Here is a 27518-nt window from a genome sequence, read left to right on the forward strand (position 1 = left end):
GAAGCCCTGCTACCTTACCAGTTTATGCCTGGGTTTTCAGTCAGCTCGATTCCAGGGCGGACATACCTTGCTCCTTCTGCTGATCTTTCTGTTCCATTGACACGAGGGCCGAGAAGTGGGCTTGGTCATAGGCCAGGACGAGGGGGGAGCAATGGCACCGGTTGGGCATGACTTCTAAGGGCAAGTAAATTCCTCCAAAGGGGATGGGTGCAAATGCTGCGAAAAGCACAGAAGAAGAGGCTGCACTCAAGAGAAGAAATGGGCACCAATACAGAATATTCTCCATATATATCAGAATTATAGACTTCAGAATGCATAGGGAGGGAGGGAGGGAGGAAGGAAGATGAAAAAGAAGGAAGGGAGGGAGGGAGGGAGGGAGGGAGGGAGGGAGGGAGGAGGAAGGAAGGAAGGAAGGAAGGAAGGAAGGAAGGAAGGAAGGAAGGAAGGAAGGAAGGAAGGAAGGAAGGAAGGAAGGAAGTGTATCTCAGCCTTAGCCATTTTAAGATGTGCAAGCTGCCTGGGTAATTCTGGGAGTTGAAGTCCATAAATTTAAAATGGCCAAGGTTGGGAAACCCAGGGCTTAACTATCCAAGGTCCAAGCAGCCAGAAAAAAGTACCTTCTCCTCCTGAATCCCGCAGCATTGTATCTGCCACAACGACAATCGGTCGCCTTAATATGTGGGCCAGCACAAAAACATGGAACTCTTCCAAGCTCTCGTAGACGGGCTCTTCGGAATTCTCCACTCTAAGAAAGGAGCGCAAACGGATCAGAGCTGAAGAAGCTGGCTGGAAAAATCTTTGCAAGGTGATCTGGACTCCAGAACTAGGTTCTCCCCGCACGAAGTTTAAATGTGACTGAAGTTACAGTTGCAAACTTGATGAAGTACCACAAATGAAATTTACGTGCTGCATTTATTAATTTCCCCTTTTGTCTGGCTGGAAAAAAACCCAGTTTCATAGCGATATCTGAAAGGGCTGTGGAAGGTACAACTAAGACTTTACGGGGCCATATGCTAACCCTAGTTTACAGTTACTTGCTATGCAAATATATGCATGTACTTTGTTGCATGCATGAGATAAACGTACACAGTACATCTTGCAAATTAACAGAATAATGAAGCCCTATTTATCCCAAAGAGCAGGTATCTGTTAAATAACATCATGCATTCTTTTTAGTACATAAATCCTGTGCCGGTAAATTTTTGTCTATAAAGTTGACAGCTAAGAATATCAAAGGGGTCTTGAAGACCCCTTGAGGTATATTTCTGTCTGGAATCCAAGCGCTGTCACATGTAGCCACCTTACATGAACCACTGATCATCATTTCCACTGGCAATTAAGACATTGAAACCTCCACAGAACTCTGGAAGTTGGCAAATCTTTACATCTTTTATTTTTTTAAGGCGCATATTTGTTCATTAAAAATAAAACAATACAAAAGATCTATGAGCAGCTAGCGACCTAGAACTCTTCAAAACCCGCTATTTTGACTTCTTTTTTTTTAAAACAGAGACGGCTTTGAAGCAACCCTAACTTAGGTTGAAAGCCTGTCAGGAAATCAGCCCATCTATAATTTAAAGGCTGGGATGCAAATTCTGCTCCACAATGTTCTTGTGAAATCACCGGATAGGTTGGCTTTGAAGAAGCTCTTCCCCCCCATCCCCAAAAGAAGACTTTCCTCATTGATGTCTGCACAGGTTGACTTACAACCATCAGTAAGCAGACAGAAAGAAACGGATAGCGTTGACCCTCAATAGGTGTTATTGTCCAGAAGAAGGATCTGCAGGAGGCTCATAAAAGTCAAAATGCTGGCCACAAGCAACCATTTGAAGTTCTGCCCCAGCCCTTTTAAGGTACATCTATCCATACTACTAAAACGCTTCTGTTTGTCTGTGTGTAACCTTTAACTGGGCAAAACGGTGGATCCTAGGCCAACCGTTTTTGAACCAAGACGTTCTCAAACAGGCTAACTTACACAATGGGTCCAAAATCTAGGACCCATGACTCCCGTGGGATTGAAATTTGGCAATTTCAGGCGCACCCTTGTCTCCCCATCCCATTTCCAAATGAACGTGATGCAAATCTGCAACAATCTTGGCTGTTTTCACTCGATCTCTTTGGGTGATCTCTTCGCCTCGCACCGCACCCTTCACCTCCTTGAGTAAGAGGAGGCGCCTTGGGCTTGTGTGGGATCTGGCGCAAAGAGTGACTGGCGCCCAGCAGTTCCAACTGAAGCTGGTTGGAGTTCCCCTTGGAGAACTGTGACGATACACGTTTAAAAATGTATTAGCAACGGGGACTGTGTTCTGTCAGAAGCAGCTTCTCTAAAAACAGCATAAAAAACACCAGCAAATACTTTTCAGCACATTTCTAATTGGAGCACACGCAGAGGTACAAAACCAGGAGGGCTCTTGGAGAAAGACAGGAGGTGGCTGAGAGGAGTGCAGAGAAGAGGCTGTGGATTAAGAGGGGAGGGGAGGGAGGGGAAGGAAGGGAGAGAGGGGGAAGGAGGAAGGAGGAAGGAAGGAAGGAAGGAAGGGAGGGAGGGAGGGAGAGAGGGAGGGAGGAAGGGAGGGAGGGAGGGAGGGAGGGGGAAGGAAGGAAGGGGAAGGGCAGGGAAGGGAAGAGGAGGGCAGGAGGGAGAGGAGAGAGGGAAGGGAAGGGAAGGGAAGGGAAGGGAAGGGAAGGGAAGGGAAGGGAAGGGAAGGGAAGGGAAGGGAAGGGAAGGGAAGGGAAGGGAGAGGAGTACAAATAATAATATGAAACAAGATAGAAAAAATAATATTTGTAAGTTGGAAAGTCAGCTGATCTGGACAGACCAATCTGTTCTTTGCTCCTGATGACAAGACTCTCCCTCACGAGTGACCATTGGTGATTATCCCCTCGTAAACCCTGCCATTTCCACAAGGGTCCGTGGTTTGATTGACTTAAAACTTTTATAGGTTAGAAGAGAGCCCCCTGGGCTTACTTATGATTCTGCTCCACATGGGTTCGTACAAAGCCTCCTCTTCCTACTATATTGTCAAAGCAGCCCTGGCAGACCCCACTTACCCACCACCGCTGCCCCCGTTTTTGCTGATGTGAGTGCGTGGTTCACTGGAAGCCAACTTGAGGAGTTCACTCCATTCGCGCTCCCACTCTTCTTCCGTGTAAACCAATCCTGACTAAGAGAGAAAGAAAACATCGTTGGAGGGAGAAGACGACGATGACGACGACGAAGCCCATACAAGGGAGCAGAGATGCCTTCACGGCTTGTGCACTTCTTGGGAGGAGGAGGTGCAGATGGAAGAAGGTTATCCCATCCTGGAGGGTTTTCAACCTTGACAACTTTAAGATGGGTGGACTTCAGCTCCCAGAATTCCCCAGCCAGCTAAGCTGGCTGGGGAATTCTGGGAGCTGAAGTCCACCCATCTTAAAGTTGCCCTGGTTGAAAATAAATTGCCCTGCTCCAACCTGCAGAACCTCAAGGGACCCCCAAATCAGACGTTTGTGCCAAAATTCACATTTATACCCAGAGCGTATGAACAGTGGCTGCAGATGGGTTTCATCCCCCTCCCATTGTTTCTTGGAATAAGGAAAACATGCCAGCAGAGAAGAAAGGAAGGACCTGGGTAGGAAGAACGTGCTTTGATGTTGGATGTGCTCAAAGGGCACTCTAATAATGTCTTCCAGATTTCTCTGGGATAGTTGAGAACATCTGTGCTCCAAGGGAAACGAGTACCAGAAAGGAAGGCCTTTGTCTCCGTCCACTTTCCACTCAGAAAAGGGTTCCACGAAAGCCCCTTTCAGAAGAAGAAAGGACTCCGGGACGCTCCCGGCACACCAACCTCTTTATTTTGGTGGGTCTGCTGCCACCTCCACCTTCTCTTCAGAGCTTCCCTTTCAGCCCCACTCCTCATCATGGCATAAAGTGCTTTCCGTAAGACAAGGTCTCGATCGTGAAAGCCCCACATCCCTACAAATGAAAGGCTGGATTATGTATCTAAAGAATCCTAGATTCATAAGGTTGGAAAGAAACTTTGAGGTCTTCAACTCCCCCCTCCCAAGAAAGAAACCAAAACATAAAACAATACAAGCAGCCGGTATGGATAGAATAGAATAGAATAGAATAGAATAGAATAGAATAGAATAGAATAGAATAGAATAGAATAGAATAGAATAGAATAGAATAGAATAGAATAGAATAGAATAGAATAGAATAGAATAGAATAGAATAGAATAGAATAGAATAGAATAGAATAGAATAATGGAATGGAATGGAATGGAATGGAATGGAATGGAATGGAATGGAATGGAATAGAATAGAATAGAATAGAATAGAATAGAATAGAATAGAATAGAATAGAATAATAGAATAGAATGTTGAGTAGAGTAGAACAGAACAGAACAGAACAGGAAAAGAACAAGCCAAGGAGATGTTGACACCTACCCAAAGAAGCCGCGTGCAAGAGGCAGTTTCCGTCACCGGTTGTGGCCAATGGAAGAAGACGCTTGCAGCTGTTGCACACCGTAGACCACCAGTTGAGACGACCTAGGAAAAGGTCAACCATCAGTACAAGAAAGGTGTGAAGGAATCTTGGAGAAGATAATGAGGGATCCATTAAGGGGGGAAGAAAGGAGAGAAGAGAGATACTTGGAGAAGAGATTAGTCAATAAACTCTATCCTTGGGTTGATTGCTGCATTCAGCTTCCAGCTCTGCAGTTACTCATTGAGAAACTTCACTAACTACCACCAGAAGAAAATATTTGTAGCTAAGGATTGAATTATGGGGTCCTTGGTGCTGAGTTCGGTTTCTTTTTCTTGCAGACATTTCATTACCCAGGTAGGTGCCATCAGTGCATTGATGTTGTTGCCTAGTTGGGTAATGCAACATCTGCAAGAAAGCAACCAAGCTCGTAGAGCACCAAGGACCCCACAGTTCACGTAACTTCTAGACTAATTATTTGATTCCTAATTTGCCTAATCCACCTGAAAACTGCACTATTGAATTCAGAAATTCAGGAGCTTTACACCAGGTCAGCTACAACCACACAAAGCCAATCAGACTTCGGTCTTTTAATCTAACAAGAATGGGAGTTTTCTGCAGACCTGTAAAAGGGGTGTATCACTGGTAAATCTCCGCACTAATAGCTGAATCTATGAAAAGCCCTTGATAATCTCCACACGCACCCAGTAAGCAGCAGCTGGTGCTGGCTTCCTCGCCCGACTACTCTGATTAAATCTAAATTGGGAGTTCACTCGGGAAGCGTCTTTCTAAGTGTGCTGGGCTGCCGTTGGGAGCGATAAAATTAGAAGTAGCATGTTCTCATTTTTACGCCTTTCTCGGGGGCTTTGAGAAGCAACCGCCCATCACCTGCTCCGTGCAGGAGCTGCAGCGCAAAAGGCTCGTCAGAGGGCAGTACAGGTAAGTCAACTTGCAACCGTTTTATTTAATGACTGTTCAAAGTTGCAACAGCACTGAAAAAAGTGACTTAGGAACGTTTTTCACACTATCAGCCCTTGCAGTATCTCCGTGGTCACATGATCAAAATTCAGACGCTTGGCAAGTGGTTCATATTTATGACGGCTGCGAAGTCCCGGGGGTGGTGGTGGTGGTGTGTGTGTGTCAGGTGATCCCCTTTTTGCGACCTTCTGACAAGCAAAGTCAATGGGGAAGCCAGATTCACTTAACAACCGTGACACTAGCTTATCAACCAGTGATTCACTTAGCCACTGTGGCAAAAAAGGTCGTAAGCCGAGGACTACCCGTATTCCTTTCTCTGTGCACAGCTAGACCGATCCAAATGCATCCTTCGAACATGTTGTGCCAAAAGCTGCTGTGCTAATCTCCCTTAAAAGCCTATTTCTCTGAAGGCAGCATGAGAGGTGGAAGCAGCCAAGGCTTCCGGGCAGAAAATTTATGTTTATTCGTAAGGACCACGGAAAGCTTAGCCACGTGTAAACCTCAGCCACGTCTTCATTGGACTGCAGAAATTGTGCAGTTAAAGAAACAGCTGCTTTCGCATTCCTCGGGACATCGTCAAGATTATGTGGGGGAGGGGGAAGCAGACCGTCCTTCTCTTCCATTATTCATGAATTTAGAGCGGTTATCCCAACCCTCCCACCCATTGCTGTCTTATTAGATTAAATGTCTTTTCTTTGGCCTCCACTTGAACTGTAAGAGCTTCATCTCTCTGATCGTTTCAATCACTTTTTCAGCCATTTCCTAACCCTTTTACAACCTTTCCGAGACCAAATGGCCAAGTCGGCATCGTGCTTTCATTCCTGATTGAAGTAATCCATTTCAGCGATCCCGGGCTGAACAGAGGGATCCGAGAAGCCCGGAATTGGACTTGAAGGCTATCTCACCCGCTTGTTCCAAAGCGACCATGGTGGCCTGTTCAATCAGGTCCCGCTCGACGAAGCTCCTGAAATCTTCACTGTAGACACTCAGGTCGGGAAGCTGGAAGGTGTAGATGGGCATCTCCAGAGAGAAGTGGTCATTGTTGCATTCAGTGGCCACGTGAGAGCGGGCGAGCGAGACAATGGCGGAACTGGCGTGAGAGATTCCTCTAGAAAGCCTCTTCTCTAAACAAAGGGACAAAGAGGGAGGAGAAGGCATGAGATGCACCCTGAAGATGTTCCCTACTTAAGTCATTAAACATCTGCAAGAGAATAACGAAGCTCAGAGAATACCAAGGACCCCACAGTCCTCCTCCTCTCCCCCAGTTCTTCTTCTCTTTCTCCTGTACTTCTCCTCCTCCTCCTCCTCCTCATTTCTCCTCCTCATTCCCTAGTTATTTGTATGTATTTTCATGTTGTTTATTATCATGACTATCACTATTACTTCTATGTACACTGAGAGCTTCTGCTCCGGAGACAAATTCCTTGTGTGTCCAACTACACTTGGCCAATAAAGAATTCTATTCTATTCTATTCTATTCTGTTCTGTTCTGTTCTGTTCTGTTCCGTTCCGTTCCGTTCCGTTCCGTTCCGTTCCGTTCTATTCTATTCTATTCTATTCTTCTCCTCCTCCTCCTTCTCCTCTTTCCCCTCTTCCTCCTCCTCCTCTTCCTCCCTCTCTGCAAACCCCCCTCCCTTCTAGCACTGATGATGTTACCTAGTTGGGTAATGAAACATCTGCAAGAAAACAGCCAAGCACAGAGAGCACCAAGGACCCCACAGTCCTTCCTCCTCCTCCTCCTCCTCCTCCACCCTATATTCACTCAATCACACACTGCACAGGTTCCTGTCTGCAATGGAAAACTAAAAAAAACAAAAACACACCTTTGCTCTCGCATGATTTTAAAAGCTGGCTAAGAATCGGAATATCCCAGAGGATAAAACTTTCAGAGATCACTATCACCCAGTAATCACAGGAAAGGACAATAGGAGGAGTCAACATAAGATCATCGCAGTTACACTTTCCCTCGGTTCCCTGATTTATCTTCAGCTGGTATAAAACTTTTTTCTCTCCAGCTAGTGTAAAACTTTTGCCTTTCCCCAGTTCATGATGCCTCTTTAATAATTATCCTCTTTGAATAATGCTCATCTACAGGCACCCTTGACAAGCACCACCAAAGATGGAACGAAGTCAAGTTAATCTTTAATCTTGGGAAGATAAGCCTGAATCTCAGCAGCTTCGCCAGATGTGAAAACTAGGATGACATTCATTAAATGGGGCTCCAGAAGGCAGATGCCACCTGGGTTTTGAGGCAGCTCAAACAATCATCTACGCCAAGGGATCAACGGAGAGCCTGTGGCAGAGCCAGAGGCTGAGACTGTTTTATTGGCTGCCAAATAAATCCTGGTTTTGGAATTGTCTGTAGCCTCTGTGCAATAAGCGCCATGGCCTAAAGACAGTGATCCCTCTCAATTAAGCCCACGCATTTATAGGGTGTGGGAGTATTGACCAAGAAAATCTCCCATAGGAACCATCTTTCTAAGCTCGGTATGACTTAATTTCTGCTACTAGTTGCCATGGACATTTCAAATGAATGAAGTGAAATTATTTGCTTTTCATTTACTGGGGATATTTATTCTATTTTTCTTGTTTTGCAAAATACAGGGAGTTCTTTCTGGAACACCATGACATACAAAACCAAGAGATAAATAAATGAAGCCCTCCCCCCGTTGGTGCAAATACTCTTTGTGGAGTCAACGCTTTCTGAAAGACCAACCATGAGGATGCCATGCTAATCAGGAACATGTGTGTAACAACAAGGGGGCTGCAACAAGAAAGCATTGCGAGTCCAGCCTCCTTCACCTTCCCTTCATGGGGAACCATGAGAAGATGTTAGTGGCCAGTCTACACAATATAAAAGGACAGGGTCACCAAAGGAGCACCTTCAGCATCCCGTGATGTGACTGGCTGGTCCTTTCAACCCAGAAGGGACTTGGTAGCTGCTTCCAACGTGAATGCAGCAGGAGTAGCCAATGTACACTGGGTATGTTAGCCAAGCACCTGTGTGTGAAGACGTTCCTGGAAGAACCCCAAGGCCAAGCCAAGGGGAGTTCTTGAGGTCCAACCCAGCACCTTGAATCGCCTCCAGAAACATCTCAACAATCCATACGGTGACTGCAAAACGGCTGCTAGAAGACCTTAGCAATAAACGTCCTGGAGTGCTTTTCAGAGGCAGCCCTTGCAAAACGCACTGCAGCAATCCGCCTTACCTTGGGAGATGTCCTCCTGTCTCGGGAAGGATAGCCGCTCGCTCTTGTTCACCTGCTGGGAAAGTTCTTTATCTGGCTTTTGCTGCGGCTTGGGATACCTTCCTTCGTTGAACACCTGGGGCAGGTTGGCTGTGTGCACCTGCCTGAGCTGTTCATAGTCACTCAAGGCAGCAGTGAAGTCCCAGTTTTTGCCTAAAAAGACAGAAAGGGAGGCAGGGTCGACTTCCACAGGCAGGCTTGCGGCCAGGCTGATGTCTGTGAAGAGCAGCGGTCTCAGATTCATTAAACTGAAGTAAGAGGGATCAGAGTAAACACTGGCAGAGATCTTCCCTGTCTGTGAGCCTCTTGGAAGCAACGGCTGGGCTTTGGAGAAGCAGGACCGGAACAGGATTGATACATTTGGACTTTGGGGCTGGAGAAGGCGCCGGAGAATATCATGGGCAGCCAAGAAAGCCAGCCAGTGGATCACGGAACACACCAAACTCGAGACACGAAGGACCAGGCTCAAATTATCCTGCTCTGGACACAGAATGTGAAGACCCAACTCTGTGGAGAAGGCTCTGATGCTGGGAAAGGTGTCGGTCTAGCGGGCGAGGAACAGCACCGCACAGCAGAATGTTAAGAGTGATTAAAATGGAGCACACATCAAGTTATTTTGCTCTCCTCGAAATCAGCAAGGATGAGCCACTGAACTTGGCAACTTTAAGACTGGTAGGCTTCAACTCCCAGAATGGCCAGCTGAGGAAATCTAGGAGTTTTTATTTTTTTATTTTTTATTTTAATTCCATTTATATCCCGCCCTTCTCCGAAGACTCAGGGCGGCTTACAAGCTTAGCAGTAGCCTTCATTCTATGTATATGCCTGCTTATTAGGGCTTTCACACACACCCCCAAGCGGCATTATTACAAAGTCAGCTTATTGCCCCCAACAATCTGGGTCCTCATTTTACCTACCTCGGAAGGATGGAAGGCTGAGTCAACCTTGAGCCTGGTGGGACCCGAACCTGCACTAATTGCAGGCAGCTGGTGTTACTTAAGGAGGCATTAGCCCACTGCTCCACCAAGGCTACAAGGCTCAAAAATTACTAAGTTTGGAGAGCCCTGAACTAAACTAGGGGAGGAAAAATGAAAGAAGGGCTCTGTTTCACAGAGTTGATCTGTGGGCCGTCAATTTGAACAGCTTTCAAAGGAAAGTGAAGCGGCAACCGACAGGCACTGCCCATTCAACTTTGTGGGTCTAAATTATCTTCAACAAGAGAGGCTGTAACGCTCTTAATACTAGTTTCTGGATGGGTCACGCTTTGTCCATGTTCTGGCCACTCCAGCAAGGAAATGACCACCCGGTGACCTCTTAGCTTTCATCTCTCTAGTTGGGTACCCTGAACTATTGTACTTGGTCAACAGAAAGCATAAATGCCGATAGAGTTAATTAGCCAAATAACCAAACAAAATGTCATGGTATATTTAATTATGATCCAGCTTTTAACAACTCAAATATTTAGAGTGCTAGCTCTGTCAGAGATAGTACACGTTGGTCCATAACAGTGTAAAATATTTAAAAGGGTGAAATAATAGAATTTACTGAGAATTTTGGATGAGTCTAGTAATCAAGGTTTGAATAGCAATATAGGATGCTTAAATAGGCCTTCAAAGAAAGGCATATTTTATTAAACAGATCTCTGCAAGGAGGATGTTTTCCAGAATAGAGACAATAAAGCACGATGTATGTTTGAACAAGCTGCATTTATTTCATTCACTGAGGATTGCATTCTAACGTATAATATATAACCTCAATTTATAACCGGTTCATTGCCTTTACATTGTTATATTCTTAGACAAAAAAACCCCTTTAATTCTTGCTCTTGAATGCTGGTGAATTATCACATCAGACCCTTATTATTTTTCAATGCACTGTTAATAAATAACACGCTAAAGTATTCATTATATCATCCTCCCTTAATTGTTCACATCTAAACCGCCTTTTCTCTCCCCAGCCTATTGTGAACACCAATATCCACACGTTGGGAAAGCAGAAGACAAAAAGAGCAGAGCTCAAACTGTGGCAATTAAACGTTATCAAATGATTTTAAAAAAACACACACACAAGGATAACTGAATTTAAAATAAGGACATAACCGTTCTGGAAGAAGGATTTCATTTTCTAATTCCAAAACTGTTCTGCAACAAAAAGGCAAATTTGAGGAATTTGAGAAAAAATGAAGGAGGAGGAAGGAAGGAAGGAAGGAAGGAAGGAAGGAAGGAAGGAAGGAAGGAGGGAGGGAGGGAGGGAGAGAGGGAGGGAGGGAGGAAGGAAAGAAAGAAAGAAAGAAAGAAAGAAAGAAAGAAAGAAAGAAAGAAAGAAAGAAAGAAAGAAAGAAAGAAAGAAAGAAAGAAAGAAAGAAAGAAAGAAAGAAAGAAAGAAAGAAAGAAAGAGGAAGGGAGGGAGGGAGGGAGGGAGGAAGGAAGAGGAGGGAGGGAGGGAGGAAGTCCTCTTAGGTGCCTATCTGAAGGCAGAAAATACTTTTATACATTTTATCTCACAATTGGCTTCTATGCATGGAAAAGCCCCAGGAACAGTAACGGCTTTATTCTGATGCCTGCAAAACTGTTACCTCCAAGCAATAATTCAAGCAGCAGCGTCAGTAGATAGAACAATAATATCCTGCTGCTAAGAGTTTCAAGAGATCAACCTTGGCCAGCCAAAAAAAAACAACCAGAAAAAAATGCCATGAGTAATTTTTAGCTTTTTTCACCAGCACATGATTAGTGGTTTTTATCAAAGCAGAATGCATTTAATTTTCTTCCACTGAAGCAGGGCGTCGCTAACAGCAGAAGGACAAGAGCACTTAGCCCTTTTTCAGAGGACGGGCAGAAATTCCCAGCCTGGCCGGCCACGTGCTCTTCCGAGCAGCCTCTCCGCAAATTGGCTGACAATGAGGCCTCAGGCCTCCCAGCTGGCATTTCGTTGAAATGGCACCAGGGTAAAAAGCCGACTGACGTCAAGCAGTTAAGTTGCTTTTCTCCCAACCACTATTATTTAAATGTTACCTTCGTTTGGATTCACAACCATCTTGACTGACCATTCCAATTTCTTCCAAAACACACACACACACACACACACACACACACACACGCATGCACAACTGAAGAACCGTGCTTTTCTATTTGGCCCTCTTAAAAGTTACATTTAACACTATTCAGGTAACGGCAAAGATAAAATATGGTCTATCATTGTTTACAGAAAACAAGACTGTTATTTCAACCCACCACAGTGGGAACCGTAATGGGGAGCCTGTTCCGCACCAGCTAAAAAAGAGAGTGGGGTAGCCTTTCTCATAAATGACACTTTAGCCCAAAAAGATAACCAAAAAGCTGGGAAGAAGCATTTCAAATCAGAATAATACAGAGTATTATACAGCTTGCCTGGCTGAGGGATTCTGGGAGTTGAAGTCCACAAGTCTTAAAGTTGCCACGGTTGGGGACCCCTGCTGTGGATGATGTTCCATAAAGGTGTTCTTACCTTCCAACAAGTCTCTGGCTAGACCAGGCTCTGCCCCCGTGGACTGAACGAAGTCTGAGAGGACAGCATCCATATCAAGAGTCATGGGATCATGTAGGGCAGCTGCTAACTGGGCAGCAGAAGGAGGAAAGTTAGAAGAGGTCCATCTACCAAGAGGGAGAAAGAAGATCTCAGATAAATCACCTATTGGAGCACAGGAGTAGTCAGCTTTCTGAAACAGAATCCCTAAAAACTCAACGTGGAGAATGGAACTGTGCTTTATTCTATCTATTTATAACAATTTTGTTTAAACATAATCCGATATCTAAGGAGGACTTGCACACCTGTCTTTGAATCTTCCATAGCTACAGTAGGTCAGTCAAGAACCTCAATTCTGCCACTCATTACGCCCATTCTCAGTTCTACCTCATCTCAACATTTGTGTCAGCCAAGCTCTTGGGTGAAAAAAATAAACTGGAAAAATATGTTTCCTCCATTGATGTCTACACCCAAGATGAGAGCCTGGGGAAAAGGAAGACCAACTGTTTCAATGGAAGTCAAGAAATCAAGGCAGGTTTGATTTACTTTTTTTTTTTGCAAGTTTGTGTTGTCCTTTCTTCCCTGGACACTCCTTGGGTTCTTCAGCAATCAACTCTTCTTAAAGATTCCAAACTCTGTTTAATTATAAGTCCCCAGCTTTTCCTTTAAACAATTAGCCTTAAAATTGATACTGTACAGATGTAAACTTATTCTTGAGCAATAAAAGTCCATAAGGACAACACAATTCAGCACCTGCTGTTGTTTCAATACACAGCCTTTTCTGGCACTATCTTGCCTGTGTTTTTAAACTGAACTAGAAAGTAATATTACAAGTTTCAGGGTAGGAATTCTTCAGCTCTTGTTTCACAGGCCATAAATGGACTAGGAAACTGATTTTCTAGCCTTAATCCCAAACAATGCAGGGATATAACAGCCCGCTCTTGGATCCTTGTCGCAGGAGTTACTAATCTCCCCTCAGTGAAGCCTCAACATAGATATAATTGGAGAGTGTTGTTATTTTTTAAAACTCACAACACTACTGGCTTCTACAGCCAGGAAACCCAGGTCCTGCTCACATGTTTGCAATCTTATTATTTCTTTGGTGCATCCGTGCCTAGATTCGGCATCTTCTTGCTGCATTTCACTCTCTTCCACTTCCTTTCTGATGTGATGATCACCACCACGTTCCTTCTCCTCCTTTACAACAGAGCTACTAGTCTTCTTGGTGTGATTTCTTCCATAACGTTCCTCGGGCACCACCGATGATGTGTGTTTGGCCAGAGAGGGCAAATACACCAGGTTCCTACAAAGCTGAGTCAAGGAATCTCTTTTGATGGTGATTATGATTGCAACCATCAGGACAACAGAGAATGCAATTCCCAACCTAATTCCCAAACTGGTGCTCCTCATTTTAAAGAAGGGAACTGCTGGTCCTCATGGACTCTTCTCAGCTGATAGCGTGGCCTTGAGGACGAAGCCCAGAGGACGAGGTTATGTTCACATAAGTTGCATTTCCTGAGGTACCATGGCTTTTTCACTGTTGCATCACAATCAAGTGGAGATCAAGATGACCTGTTAGGTCAGTGATGAGTAATACGACCTTTTGGCTTCCCTGCCAAGAAATGTGTTTTATTAAAGGTTTTACGAAGCCAAGAGACCTCCAGGTTTCATGGCTGGCTCAGGAATTCTGGGAGTTGAAGTCCACAAGTCATAAAAGAGCCCAGGTTCCCCACCCTGTCCTAGGCTAATCTCTTGGACTTGACTCTCTTAAATGGAGAACGGGAAAGAAGAACCGTCAACTCCTCACTGGACTCACTTTCAGCAGACTGGAAGGAAAGCTTCGGCGTTGTGCGTCAGACGGTGAAGAAGCTAGTTCATTTTTATCACAGGAAGCCGTGCGAGTAAGTTGTGTCTCCTGAGAAATCTGTAAGGAAAAAGAAGCTGGGTTAAAAATAACATTCTGGAATCAGGGATACGTATTGGCACAGATGGAAAAACCACATTCATCCTGCCAACTCCCGACTCCCTTTGGCCACCTTCTGACGAGCAAAGCCAGATTCATTGAACAACCGTATTACTAACTTAAGAACTTCAAGGTTTCACTTAACAACTGTAACAAAGAAGGTGGTAAAATGGGGCCAAACTCGCCGAACAATTACCTTGCTTAGCCACATTGTGATCGTAAGTCGAGAACTATCTAGAACAGATTATAACTTTAGAGAGATTGGAATATATTTGTACTGCTGTAAGGAATATCAGAAGCCACATCTATTTTTTCCTCTCCCCCCCCCCACTCTCTGGGGAATTCTGGGAATTGAAGCCCACTTATCTCCTAGTTGCTGAGGTTGAAGAATACTGTTTCAAAGCCAACAGGTTTTAATCCAGGTTCCTGGATTATATCCGCAGGTACTGCTAGTCTTCCAGGTGAAAAAAAAATCTAAAGAATGCCACCTTTATCTCTGTTAAATTTCATTCTGTTCTTTTTCTGTCCAATTTCTATTTTTCTGTGGCGTTCGCTATCCCATCCATTTCACCTGCATTCTCCCCCCTCTTCAGCACCTTCAGTTACTGCCATTATCGGCAAAAGCCAAATAAATAACAAAAGTAATTCAGTTTGCATTTTATGGCAAGGCTGAGCACAAAAGGTCTGGAGAAATAGCATTCAGAGGAAAAAAGCACCAATATTTCCTCTTCTCTTTTCAGGGCTAGAATGAAAGAAAAGATTCTGCCTGCGGGGCGCATTTGGAAAGACACAGCACTGGCAGAGGGTGGATAAATGAATGCACGGAAAAACTTTGAAGGAAACTGTATAATATTCACATGCTGAGATTTTCTGCAGTCATCACTATCTATTCATATACATGTTTGTGCGTATATATATTTATATTCCCATGGAATTCTTAGTACCCCATAAAGGAGAATTACTGCGACTGTGAAGAACTTCTCTTGCTAAAATAATTAATATTGAGAGCTGCTATTTACAGTATGTTCCCATATAAAGCAATGTGCTGTGTTAAGGAAAACAGATAAAAACCTTTTTTATTTTATTCTTTTAAGGAGCGAAACAAAATGGCTTTAATTGAGTACTTCAGATGTTCTCATAATGGGAAAGCTTCTCTTTTTTAAAAAATAAACCAGTGAGAAATGAGACACTAAAGAACAATTTAGTTTATCTTAAATCATTGTGGGTATTCTTTTTAAAAAAACACACACAAGTTAATAGAACTTCCACTGCAATAACTTGGTTTATCCAGCTTAATAATATTAGCTAAACTTATAATAATTACACATCCTGGACCCTTTATAGATGGAATATGCAGATTATACATCCAAATTATATGGCCTTCACTAAAGCAATAAAATGAAATGAATAATTGCAGATATTTTGTACAAACATGAATGATAACAACTTTCAGCTTGCAATAACACAGATTTGTTATAATCAGTTATACACAGAGGAGATAAAAGAGTAAGTGGACTCCTCCTATTAATCAGCACTTAATAAATGAAATTTCTTCAAAGACTACCATGAAAACATTTCCACAATTATAGTGAGCTAAAACAAAGAAGCTATTAGGAATTTCATAACAAGTTATTAATTTATTTTGCCCATATTTCTTCTGATATGATGAGCAAGAGATTGGAATAGAAAGAAAAACAAACAATTTCTTTTGTTACAACTTACACATTTCTAAATGCCATGATCAATCTATGATAATAAAGTATGTGATGATGAATTTCATGTCCATGCAGAAATAAACCTAGGTTTATCACAATAGGTATAAAAATAGCTGCCACACTCATTCATAATATCTCGTGAAGCTAAAGGGGTACCCTAGAACAGGGGTCTCCCAAACCTGCAACTTTTAAGACTTGTGGACTTCAATTCCCAGAATTCCCCAGCCAGCCACTGGGAATTGAAGTCCACAAGTCTTAAAAGTTGCAAGTTTGGGAGACCCCTGCTCCAGAGCATCCAAAATACGATAAAAACTCTCTTTGTGATCAAGAGTTCTCATTGTATTTGGAGTGCTCTAGAATTATCCAGCATGAATTAAGAGTTATTCTCTCGACGTCTTTTCCAGTCATGGAAACAAACATTCAGCATTCTACCTTGGAAAGCAAGAAATATGTTGCTAAATGAGGGAGGGGGGAAAAGTACACACCCTGGAAAAATCTGCATTGCATCACGTCCTCAAGTATAAATCCCTAGAGAGAAGTGAGTGACACTTAAGGGAGAGAATTGACTGCAGCGTTCATTCCAGACAGAAATTGGGGCACATCCTCCTTTGAATGTCCGGGTCTGTTTTAAAACAGGAGGGTGGGGGGAGTGGTTTTAATGTAGCTGTTTTAGAAATGTTATCCCTGTTTGAAAAGCACAGGTAGTCCTCAACGTACGACCACGATTGAGCCCAAAATTTCTGTTGTCAAAAGGAGACAGTGAAGTGGGCTTTGCCCCATTCTGTAGCCTTTCTTGCCACCGTTATTAAGCGAATCACTGCAGTTTTTAAGTTAGTAAGCCGGCTGTTAAGTGAATCTGCCTTCCCCAATGACTTTGCTCGTTAGAAGGTGGCAAAAGGGGATCCCATGATCCCAGGATGCTGCGACCGTCATAAATATGGGTCAGTTGTCAAGCTTCTGAATGTTGATCATATGGTCATGGGAATGCTGCAAAGGACGTAAGTCTGAAAAATGGCCATAACTCACTCTTTTTCAATGCCACTGTAACTTTGAACAGTCACTAAGTGAACCACCTATATTGGCAGACTCTATTGCCATAAAGTCTTAAGGACAATCAGACTTGGAAGACAAGGAGAGTGGAGAGATGGTTAAGTAAAGCACAGGATTCAACACTCAAAACCAGCTATTTGCTTAACAATAAATGTAGTCCTCGACTTACGGTCATTTGTTTAGGGACTGCTTGAAATTACAGCAGCACTGAAAAAAGCAACTTATGACAGGTCCTCACGTTTATGACTCTCACAGGATTCCCCACCATCCTGGGATCAAAATTTGGGTAATTGGAACCTGGCATGTATTTAGGACAGTCGCGGGGTCTGAGGTCACGTGATCTCCACCCGTGACCTTCCCAGCAGGCTTTGGACAAACAAAGTCAATGGGAGAAGCTGGATTCCCTCAACGACCACATGATCCGCTTAGCAACTGCAGTGATTTGTTTAACGACCATGGCAAAAAAGGTCGCAAAATTGGGCACATCTTGCATAACAACGGCCACGCTTAGCCACAGAAATTCTGGTCCCTATTGAGGTCAATTGAGGACTGTCTACTAAGCAATTGCTTCTCTTAGTAAATATTTCTGAGTCTTTGGTACATTATTGTCGGTCCCTTGAGGTTGACCACCACTTTCTCGGGTGACTCCAGAGAAAGTGGAAGCATTCCTGATTAAGAGAGACCCTAGCAATAAAATAATCTTGCGAGAGTCTTGCTTGCCCTCCCTCCCTCTCGGATCCCAACACAGGGACCACATTAAAACATAAATAGCAGAGATACTGGAAGCGATTCAAAGAACGTACAGGATGCTTTTTTTAAAAAAAAAAGCCCTAATGAAAGATGCCTTAGATAAACCGTCTATTGTGGCCCTAAATGTAGTCACTGAGCAAGACAAAACAGCTACTGAAAGGGGGGGAAAACTAGGAGATTGAAGGAAGCCAGAATTCAATGAAGTCATTATGCATTCGGGAACAAGCCCACAGTCACTGCAGTCACATTATTTATTTAAATCAACAATGAGGGGGGAAACATATTTTTGTAAGATAAAGAAGAATAAAAAGACGGGCGGAAGGGGAAGATTGCTGATCGGTCCAAGGTCTACTCTGGAGTTTCTCAACATCGGGGATGTTAAGATGGGGGAGAAATGTGTGCTTTTGCGCGGCAAGGGGCTGTGCAGAACTATTAGCCGTCTCCAACTTTAAAACATTGCAGGCTAGTTGCTTGCCTGGGAATAACAGGGAACTATTTGGTCACTGTTAGCAAAAAGGTTCCTTCTCGGCCTTCAAGCTGTTAGAAATACACCTTTAATTATCAGTTTCCCGTTTCCCTCTCTTCACCACAGTCCTCCTTCCTATTGCTTTGGTCAGAGTTTTATTTTGCAAGATTGCTAAATTTATTTCCAATTTGCCTCTGGTGGCCAACATCTGGGGACTTTGCCTCTCCAGAAGAGCCCAATGGAGCCCCATTGACATCACAAGCAAGTACAAAAAAAAAGGAGCTGGCCAAAGAGACAACAACAAGTGGCACCTTTGTGGGTCAGCTTTGGCAACTGTGATCGTGACAACCTGAATCAGAAATTCAGGAGGGAATAAAAGTGCATACCAATCTCTTTTACATGCTGTATTATTGCCAGAATATCTCTTGACCTGAATATCAAATAAGTGAGATGTCTCCTTTCTTCCTGATGTGTGGTTTGTGTGTGTTTTTTTAATAGCTCAGGTTTAAAAGGGGCATTTCCTAAAGTATTTGTATCAGGGATGTCCAACTTGGTCACTTTAAAACCTCTGGACTTCAACTCCCAGAATTCCCCAGGTAACCATGCTGGCTGGGGAATTCTGGGAGTTGAAGTCCACAAGTCTTAAAGGGGCCAAGGTTGGACACCCCTGATCTACATCAGCTTCCATAGCAACTGCTTAATTATTCCTCCAGAAATACATGCTCCTTAGTTGCAATCACTACACACATTGTGTCAAGAGCTGCATCGAGGTGCAGCATTGAATACAGCCCAGCCACGTCTGGTGATCCTTGCATCTTTATTGCCAACACTCTCTGGTTTTCAGCTTCAATCACTTGAGAAACAGAAGAAAATGCAAGCAAGAATTAATTATGTTATTAACAGCATTGTGCAGCCATGAATTCCACAGTTCCTGGGAATTGAAAAATGGGGCTCATATTCCCCCCTCTTTCTCTCCTTCCCTCCCTCTCTCTCATCTCCCTCTCCCTCCCCCTCCTCTCTCATGCAATGTGCATTTGAATTCCATAATTTTCCAGGGCTGGACAGATTTTAGGAGAAATCGCTCTTAGTCTCTCTGAGCATATATTGATTTTCTTTTGACTAAGTGCACAGTGTTCACTTCTCTGGAGGTTGGCTCCCCCCCTCACCCCACCCCTTAGAAGTGTGTGCTTTTTTTTGATTGATTGATCACCCTCAGCTCCTTTTTCCTCTCTTGTTCAAGAGGAAATGATTATGGATGGAATATTCCAGAAAGCGCTTTGCTCCAGTGGAGAAAGTAATTGCCGCCGTAGTTCTGTCCTTAGGCTCCCGTTTGCTTTGGGGATGGGCTTTCATTTAAAACTTGCATGTGGCTCTGGTTCCTGAGTGTCATTTTGATCCCGTGCAGCCATCCGGTCTTTGCTGTCTCTGGCTAATTCGGGGGGGGGGGGGGGGAGGGGGGCTTCTCTGAACTCCTGCACCACTTTTCCAGTCAAGGGACTGGGGAGTTGGAATTAATATGGAGCACATTTTAACTTGGGATCAAGTTGTTTTGCATTGCCTTCCTGGATGTCCAAGGATGCATAAAGGCCAGAGAGAATGTCCTCAGCGGAACAGTCTTTGTTGCTAAGTCTCCTTTGATCTTTCTGTTGCTTTAGATGTCCCTCCTTCCCCCCCCCTTCTTCAATTGAGAGAGATTTCCTAAGTTCTTTCGTTTGCAAGTTACCTTTAAAAACTTCACACAAGGTCAGGTTCCAAGCACCTTGCTTTTACAGGCCAGAATAAGACCAAGAGAGGAAAATTACAGGATGGCTGAGATTTCTAATTCATTCCCCCCCCCCCCCGCCTCAAAAAATTTTTAGCGCCTTTCCTTCTTTTTGAATTAAAAGAACAAAACCCTCCTAAATAATGAAATATTTGGTAAGTGTGGTGCTTTCTCCTCTGGAACTGAGGGATGTTTGAAGGGAGCTGTCCAGCAATGATGACTGATTATCCATTTACTGTACGGATATTGGAAAGTGGTTCTTCGGTAGCCTAAGAAGCGCCAGCATCTGAACTTGAAAAAAGGAACGCAGATCTGCTACTGCTACCAGCTTGCATGCTGATGCAACAGTTCATTTAGTGACCATTCAAAGTTACAACGGCCCTGAAAAAATGACTTGTGGCCGTTTTTCACACGTACAACCATTGAAACATCCGTTGGTCAAAACTCAGATGACTGACAACCGGCTCACGTTTACAACGACTGCAGCATCCCGAGGTGGCGGGATCCCCTTCTGCAAGTGTCTGACAAGCAAAAGTCGATGAGGAACCCAGATTCTCTTAACAACCCATGTTACTAACTTGACAATTGCACCAATTCACTTAACAACTGTGGCAAGAAAGGTTGTAAAGAACTCGCTTAACAACTGTCTTGCTTGGCCACAGAAATTTTGGGCTCAGCTGCCATCCTAAGTCAAGGGCTACCTGCATTTACTTCCATTTTCTTCTCTACGTATCCATCATTGCGTTTATTTGCGGACGTCTTCTTCCCCTGTCAGGCTGAATGGGGCGCAATACGTGAGCCACTCGGGAGGCTTCGCTCCAGCGCCATCGGCGCATGACATGGAGCCTCCTCCTCAAGATGCTCATCCAGCCTAGAGCGAAGGAGCTCTCATCCGCCCGTGTAATGGTACAGGGGAGCGGGGGAGACGCTTGGGCCAAGGGATGCCAACAAGGAAACTCTCAGATAAGAGAGAGTATAGCCCAGAGCTGTATCACAGGTGAGGTGAGATGCTCAGGAGGGACCATCCCTAGCTTCACTATCAGTATCCCCTATGACAACCATCCATCTATTAACTTTGCAACGTGCACTGGCTCCTTAGCGCCTGGTACTAAAATGTCATTTTTTAATCAACCAGAAGATATGCAACCAAGAAAATGAAGGGCAAAAATGACCAGCCAAGAAACACCATCTGCTTATATGCTGAAGGGCTGTTTCGGCCAGAAGGATAGTCTAGCAAGCTTTTCTGCAAATACAAAGGTTCTCTGCAGCTGAAACACCTGTGCATCGGCATCCTAAAGTAGAGGAGTCTTCTCAGCCTTACAACAAGGATCTCCAGCCTTGGGAACTTTGAAACTTGTGGACTTCAATTCCCAGAATTCCTTAGCCAGCCAGCCAGCCAGCTGAGAAATTCTGGGAGCTGAAGTCCACAAGTCTTAAAGTTCACAAGGTTGGAGACCCCTGCCTTAGAAGACCACATACTGCAAAGCTAATTTGTTTTATGTTAATTAGGTAAAGGTAAAGGTTGGCCCACACATGCGTGCTAGTCGTTTACGACTCTAGGGGCCGGTGCTCATCTCTGTTTCAAAGCCGAAGAGCCAGCGCTTGTCCGAGGACGTCTCCGTGGTCATGTGGCTGGCATGACTAGACGCCAAAGGCGCACGGAACGCTGTTACCTTCCCACCGTAGTGGTCCCTATTTTTCTACTTGCATTTTTACGTGCTTTCGAACTGCTAGGTTGGCAGAAGCTGGAATGAGTAACAGGCGCTCACTCTGCTACGCGGCACTCGGGATTCGACCCGCCAAACTGCCGACCTTCTGATCAACAAGCTCAGTGTCCTAACCCACTGAGTCACCGCGTCCCTCTTATGTTAATTACCCCTCTCTTTTTCTTCTAGAGTTCAAATACAAATTGTAGGGGATATATAGGTTTTATTTTAAATTTTACGGTATACTCATTAATATTTTAATGAGTAGATTTATCATCCAGGGAACAACTTTATTAACATAGTAATAGAGCCATGAATGTTATATTCTATGACTAATTCTGCTAGTTGTCAGTATATTACTACATTTGTTTGTTTCACTCCGTTTTTGTTCTTGTAAATTTTTGCCTGCCATTGATCAAATAAGTATTGCTTGATTGACTGAGAGTTGAAATAAGCCTTTTTTGCACAGACTTCAGTGCAGAAGCTAAACAAAACAACCAAATGAAAACCACACTGTCCACACACACATACAAATTGCTCATCTTCAGGTAACACTTTTGTAATATTTGTGAAACGTTTCTAAATTGTCACGGCAAAGATCCCAAAAGTGGTTTGCAAGGGGGGGGGGAGTTGAAATCAACAGAAACAAATGACCTCCTCCACTCTGAAAAGAAAAGCTAAACATCTAAAAATAATTCCTTTCTTTTGATTTATCCGCAAACATCTACATAAAGCAGGGATCTCCAGCCTTGGAAACTTTGAGACTTGTGGACTTCAACTCCCAGAATTCCTCAGCCAGCCAGCCAGCCAGCTGAGGAATTCTGGGAGTTGAAGTCCACAAGTCTTAGTTGCCAAGTTTGAAGACCCCTGATATAAATTCTTCTGAAGCCCGTGGGAAGCGATTAACTGCAGAGGAGTCAAAATTTCATTCTTCCATTTGGCTTCTTTAATCAGAAAGTGAATGAACCGGCATCTTGAGCATTTTTTCTTAGAGGCTGTTGAGAAAGTCTTGAGAAATCTCGAGAAACACACATAAGGGATGCACAACTGAGATCAGCCAACACAGACACACTACATGTTGTCTAAAGTACCCAGTGATATTTGCAACTTATCTTCAGATGTTGTCTCACACTTAGCTCCTTGTGGAAAGAACTATGGACACAGCTATATTAAATACTGGAAATGTGGTTATCACTATGAAGGAACTCACTAATAGAACTCCCCCAAAGCTTTACAAAATTATTCTGCTCCTGGAATAAATCGTGTCCCAAGGAAAGGACACCTGAAAAAATAATAATAAAGCAATTCCTTACCTTCAAAGAACTAATTTCACTTCCCTGCAGAGCTTCTTTGACCTAAAATGTCATCAATTTTTACACCTGGAATCATCTCATAAATAATGTTCAAAAATTATGAACTCCTCCAAAAATCTAGGTTATCCAGCAGCAAATATGCATGAAGAAAAAAAAACCTCACCGTTTGATGTCCTCCTCCGAGAAGACTCCAAAAATCCAAATATAATTGGAAATTTTGGTATCAAGAACAACAGACACTTGTCTAGATTCAACTATGTAATGTCTGGGGGGGGGGGAAAGTCTGCTTTAGAATTATATCCAAATGCCCTTTTTTGGAGAATGGAAAACCCAGCCTAATCTGTTTTATAGACTCTTTCCGTGCGTTACTACTTGGACATTACCACACAAAATTCAGCATTTCCCTTCATAAAGAAAACACTTGATAAGCTATTATGCTAGCACAGTGTTTTCCAACTGTAGCCATTTTAAGATGGGTGGACTTCAACTCCCAGAATACCCCAGCCAGCTGTATTATGCTGGTTAGGGTATTCTGGGAGTTGAAGTCCACCCATCTTAAAATGGCTACAGTTGGAAAACACTGTGCTAGACCACCAGCTTTTAAAGCCATTACAATGGTGGAGCAAAAAATCAGATTAAATCAGATTAAAATGGAGCTTTGAGCAAACTGGAGCCCAGATTTTCAGGATCAGGTATACTTGTAATCCATTTTGCCACACATCAACTGGCCATTTTAAGTTCTGGCATGTGGGATGTTGAGAAGGGCTGACTCAGGAAAGACCAAACCTGCTAGCTTAGCAAACTTAAAGTCAGCATGGAGAGGCTTTAAAGCCGTGGTGCTGCTTAGTCACAAACAAGTCTTCTGGAATGGGAAGGTCTGTCTTACTGTCCAAAAAGTCCTCCTATAAGCCTGGAAGTAAAAAACCTGGACCCAAGTTTTTCAACTTTGCTAATCTTAAGATTTATGGGCATCAACTCCCAGGCTGAGGAATTCTGGAAGTTGAAGCCTACACTTCTCAAAACTGCCAAGTTTGAAAAACACTGCTTTAATCACACAGATGACCATTTTCTTTGACGGTTCTAAAGCACTCTGTGCAAGGAAAGTAAACAAGCCACTTTGATGAATAGTTCCAATAAATAATATCCAACAAATAATGTTCATTTTTTTCTTAAAAAAATCTGTTTCCAGCTTGTTTGCCTGCATCACTGTCTCATTTGACTTCTGCTGAGGTTTTATTGGAGCTTTAATTGAAGTATTATTTATTTTTGGCTTTCCCAGTCTTAAAAACATGTGCTATCAGAAGCTTGTTTGCATTAGCAGTCTAAAATAGATGCTACCAAAGCAAATGCAGGTTAACTGGTTTAAATGTTGACTATGTCAAAATCAACCAACCAAGAGAAAATCCTCAGAAAGTATATAGAGAGGAATTATAAAGACAATTTTCACTGCTTTTTTTGTCAGAATCTTGAACAGCAATAGGCAAGAAAACTGCTGCAATCATCACAGTTCATTACATTTTATATAGAGACAGATTCAGTTATGCAATGTTAATAGCTAATCCTTATTTGCATACATAGATGATATAAAACAGCCATAAATATGTATATGCAGGGGCAAAATAAAATGATTTGTGATTAAAAGAATAAAATTATCCTACCTTTCCTTGTACATTTTGGATTTTTTGACCCCCAACACTGAAAAGTTAAATTCCTCAGTAAAACAATACCATCATTCTTTGACATAAATTTACAGCCTGACGCTGAAATGATGTGAGATTTAAAATACCATCCCATGGACCTGTTTACCTACAAATGGGATTAAAATAAAATAAAAAATAAAAAACCAGCAGCTAAACTCCCTCTGGCAGGCTTCGGATCTAACAATTGTGCTCTTGAAACCTTTAACACGAAACACATTATGTGGCCGGCTTTAAGCACTTATAGCCCTGGTGCTTCCTTTAGACCTGACCAATTTAACCTACCGCTTCCTGCAATTGTTTCAGGGCAGTTTCATCAGGGAGTCCTCTAGGCTGAAGAGAATTTAAAACACTTCCCTGGAATGTCATTAGCTCTTATCCAAACTATCCCAAGGAAGTCCTCTTTTTCTGGGGTATTAATTATAATAAGAAAATGAAACTTTCCTATTTCTTCTCTTTAGGTGTGAATGACTATGCTTGTCTAATATATTTCTGAAATAATTGATTAACCAGACATGGGTAAGCAATATACAGGATTCAAGGAGATTTAAATCCCAACTAAGCAGGCATGAGGTTGCAGCGTCAATAATTCCTAATTTATCAGTATGACTGGAGGGCACCTGAAAACCCTTGGATAATCTGAAATTTACCAGCAAAGTGATTATATAAGTGCACTGACAGAGAGTGATGAATGCTCGCACACACAAAGGTTCTAAGGTAAGCATTATTTGAAAAGGCACAAACTTTGGGTGTTTTTTTTCCAGATTGCAACGTGATCTCTTTTTGTGGAAGAGAGAAATACATTAGCAAATATTTCTGGGATTGATCACCTTTTCTATATCTGATGACCAGCCCGTATCCTTGCTTAGGCAGCCAAAAGGATAACATCCATGCAAAAACATGGAAATTTCAGCATGACGACTTTGAGATTTGCAAAAGGGAGTGTGTCTATGTGCGTGTGTATTTTAAAATACATTTAAAAAATGGACGAGAATCTTTGCTCATGAAGGACAAATTGTACTTAGCAAGCCTGCAAATGCTGACTATTAGGGGAATGGAAAACAGCTGGGGGAAGAAGGAAAATGGAAGGAAATTCTTACAGGGTTTTCTATACCATTACCAAACCCTGAAATTATATTTTTGGAAGGAAGACTTAATCAATACCACAACCATAAGCCCTATCAAAAGATTAGGCCTGACCCCTTATTGTCAGGAAGTCATGTTTTAAAGCACACACACATATTTGTCAGCTTCAACACGGTTGTCTTAGCATTTGGTAGGAAAATGAAAGCCTCACATCTACTGCTTTGCGTCAGCCCTAACTAAAGGCAAAGATTTCTCTCTCTCCCAACCTCTCTAGATTTCCCTGGAGCCCATCTGTACAAATTTCTGTACAATGCTTCCCCCAAAAAAGATGTATGGATGTGTTATTTGAAAATGTACTTAGGCAGCCAAATCTGGAAGAGTTGAAATGATGCTTCTGGTACATTTTTGTGATTCCCTAAAAAGAATCTTTTTTTAATGCATCTGAACTACAGACCAACTTCAACCCCTTGGGGACTCTCAGAAATTGCAATTTGTGGGGACTTATTATGTCTTCAACCAAAGTTTCTCAACCTTGGAGACTTGAAGGTGGGTGGACCTCAACTCCCAGAATCCACCAGCCAAATACGCCCAATTATTTCAAGGTATGAAGTTGACAGACAACTACTGTATAGCCTTAAGGTGCATTATATACTTCACCTACTGACAACAAGGCCTTATGCAATATGTTATTTAAGTTCAGGTGTTCTCACCTTCCCATTACAGGATAAAAAGAACTCACCTCTCTGGCCTAACCTTTATCTTACCAGTAAAAAATAAATGTAGAGGTCATTTTGCCTTGCAAGGGAATATTAAAATCAAACACAAACACACACACTTCCCTTCCCTGGCTGCTATTTCCCCCCCTCCCAGGGTTATGATATATTTATCTGTGATCACCTTCAGAACATCTTTCCTTCACAGGCCAGGAAAATAAGGCTGAGAAAGTGGTTTAACACCCGGGATGCAAAGCTGAATTGAAATCTCACTCCAAGTCTCTCAACTGGGTCACTGGGATTCATGTCTAAAGTCACTCACAATGTTTCTCAAAAAAAAAAGGAGAGAGAAATGTCATTTTTTGTATTCAAGGCAGAAATTAAATATTAGACTGGTGAGCTAGGAATGGCTCTCCATCTAAAAATTAAAAGTAAAAAAAAACAAAAACTGCAGGAAGATGATGGATGGCGGGCCCCATTAATGCCTGAAGATAAATACCCATCTAAAGTCACTCACAACCATTCTGGGGGAAAAAATGTCATTCTTCGCATCCACAGCCAAAATTAAATGCTGGACTGGTGAGCTAGGAATGGCTCTCCACCAAAAATTAAAAATAAAGAGTTTTTTTAAAAAAACTGCAGGAAAATGACGGAGGGTCTGTTAATGCCTGAAGATAAATACCGGCTTCCTTTATGGCTTAAAGTCCATTAAAATCTAGCTTTTCTCGCAGAGATCCATGCAAACCCATCATCCTGATCATCTAAAATTGATGCTTGGTCATTTAGGAGGGAACCTCTTTTAAATGCTCTAATGCACATTAACATTTTGGCCTATTTGCATGTGACTCCTCTGCTTCTCCATCTCTGCACTGTCTTGGGGGGGGAAGAGGGGGGGTGATGACGGAGCAGGAGTTTCTTGCCTTATGACGTCATCGGACCAGGTCAGAGCAAGGGGCCTTATTATTTTTTTTTAAAAAAGGTGGGGGGGGAAGCTGCACGGGAGGCCACCTTCCAGGGGAGCCCCCCCTCCCCGAAAGCCTGATGCCAAGGCTCAGCTGCGTCCAGAGGGGGGCCCGGCCCTCCCCCGGTCGCCATAGAGACCGGGAC

General features: G+C 43.1%; 1 protein-coding gene across 1 annotated transcript in view; it reads right to left on the reverse strand.

Annotated features, from left to right (window-relative positions):
- OTUD7A (OTU deubiquitinase 7A) overlaps positions 1-26959 on the reverse strand; it is a 41661-nt gene extending 14702 nt beyond the window's left edge. Inside the window, exons 1-10 of the mRNA XM_081337495.1 lie at positions 26596-26959; positions 14007-14114; positions 12173-12318; positions 8654-8845; positions 6350-6568; positions 4430-4531; positions 3828-3955; positions 3052-3164; positions 618-745; positions 67-216 (exon numbers count right to left, since the gene is read on the reverse strand). Coding sequence (XP_081193621.1) covers positions 67-216; positions 618-745; positions 3052-3164; positions 3828-3955; positions 4430-4531; positions 6350-6568; positions 8654-8845; positions 12173-12257 — 1117 coding nt within the window. The 5' untranslated portion in view covers positions 12258-12318; positions 14007-14114; positions 26596-26959. The remainder of the gene's footprint in view (positions 1-66; positions 217-617; positions 746-3051; positions 3165-3827; positions 3956-4429; positions 4532-6349; positions 6569-8653; positions 8846-12172; positions 12319-14006; positions 14115-26595) is intronic.
- Positions 26960-27518: the final 559 nt, after the last annotated feature.

This window comes from Vipera berus, assembly GCF_964194415.1.
Source record: "Vipera berus genome assembly, chromosome: 12".
NCBI classification, from domain to species: domain Eukaryota; kingdom Metazoa; phylum Chordata; class Lepidosauria; order Squamata; family Viperidae; genus Vipera; species Vipera berus.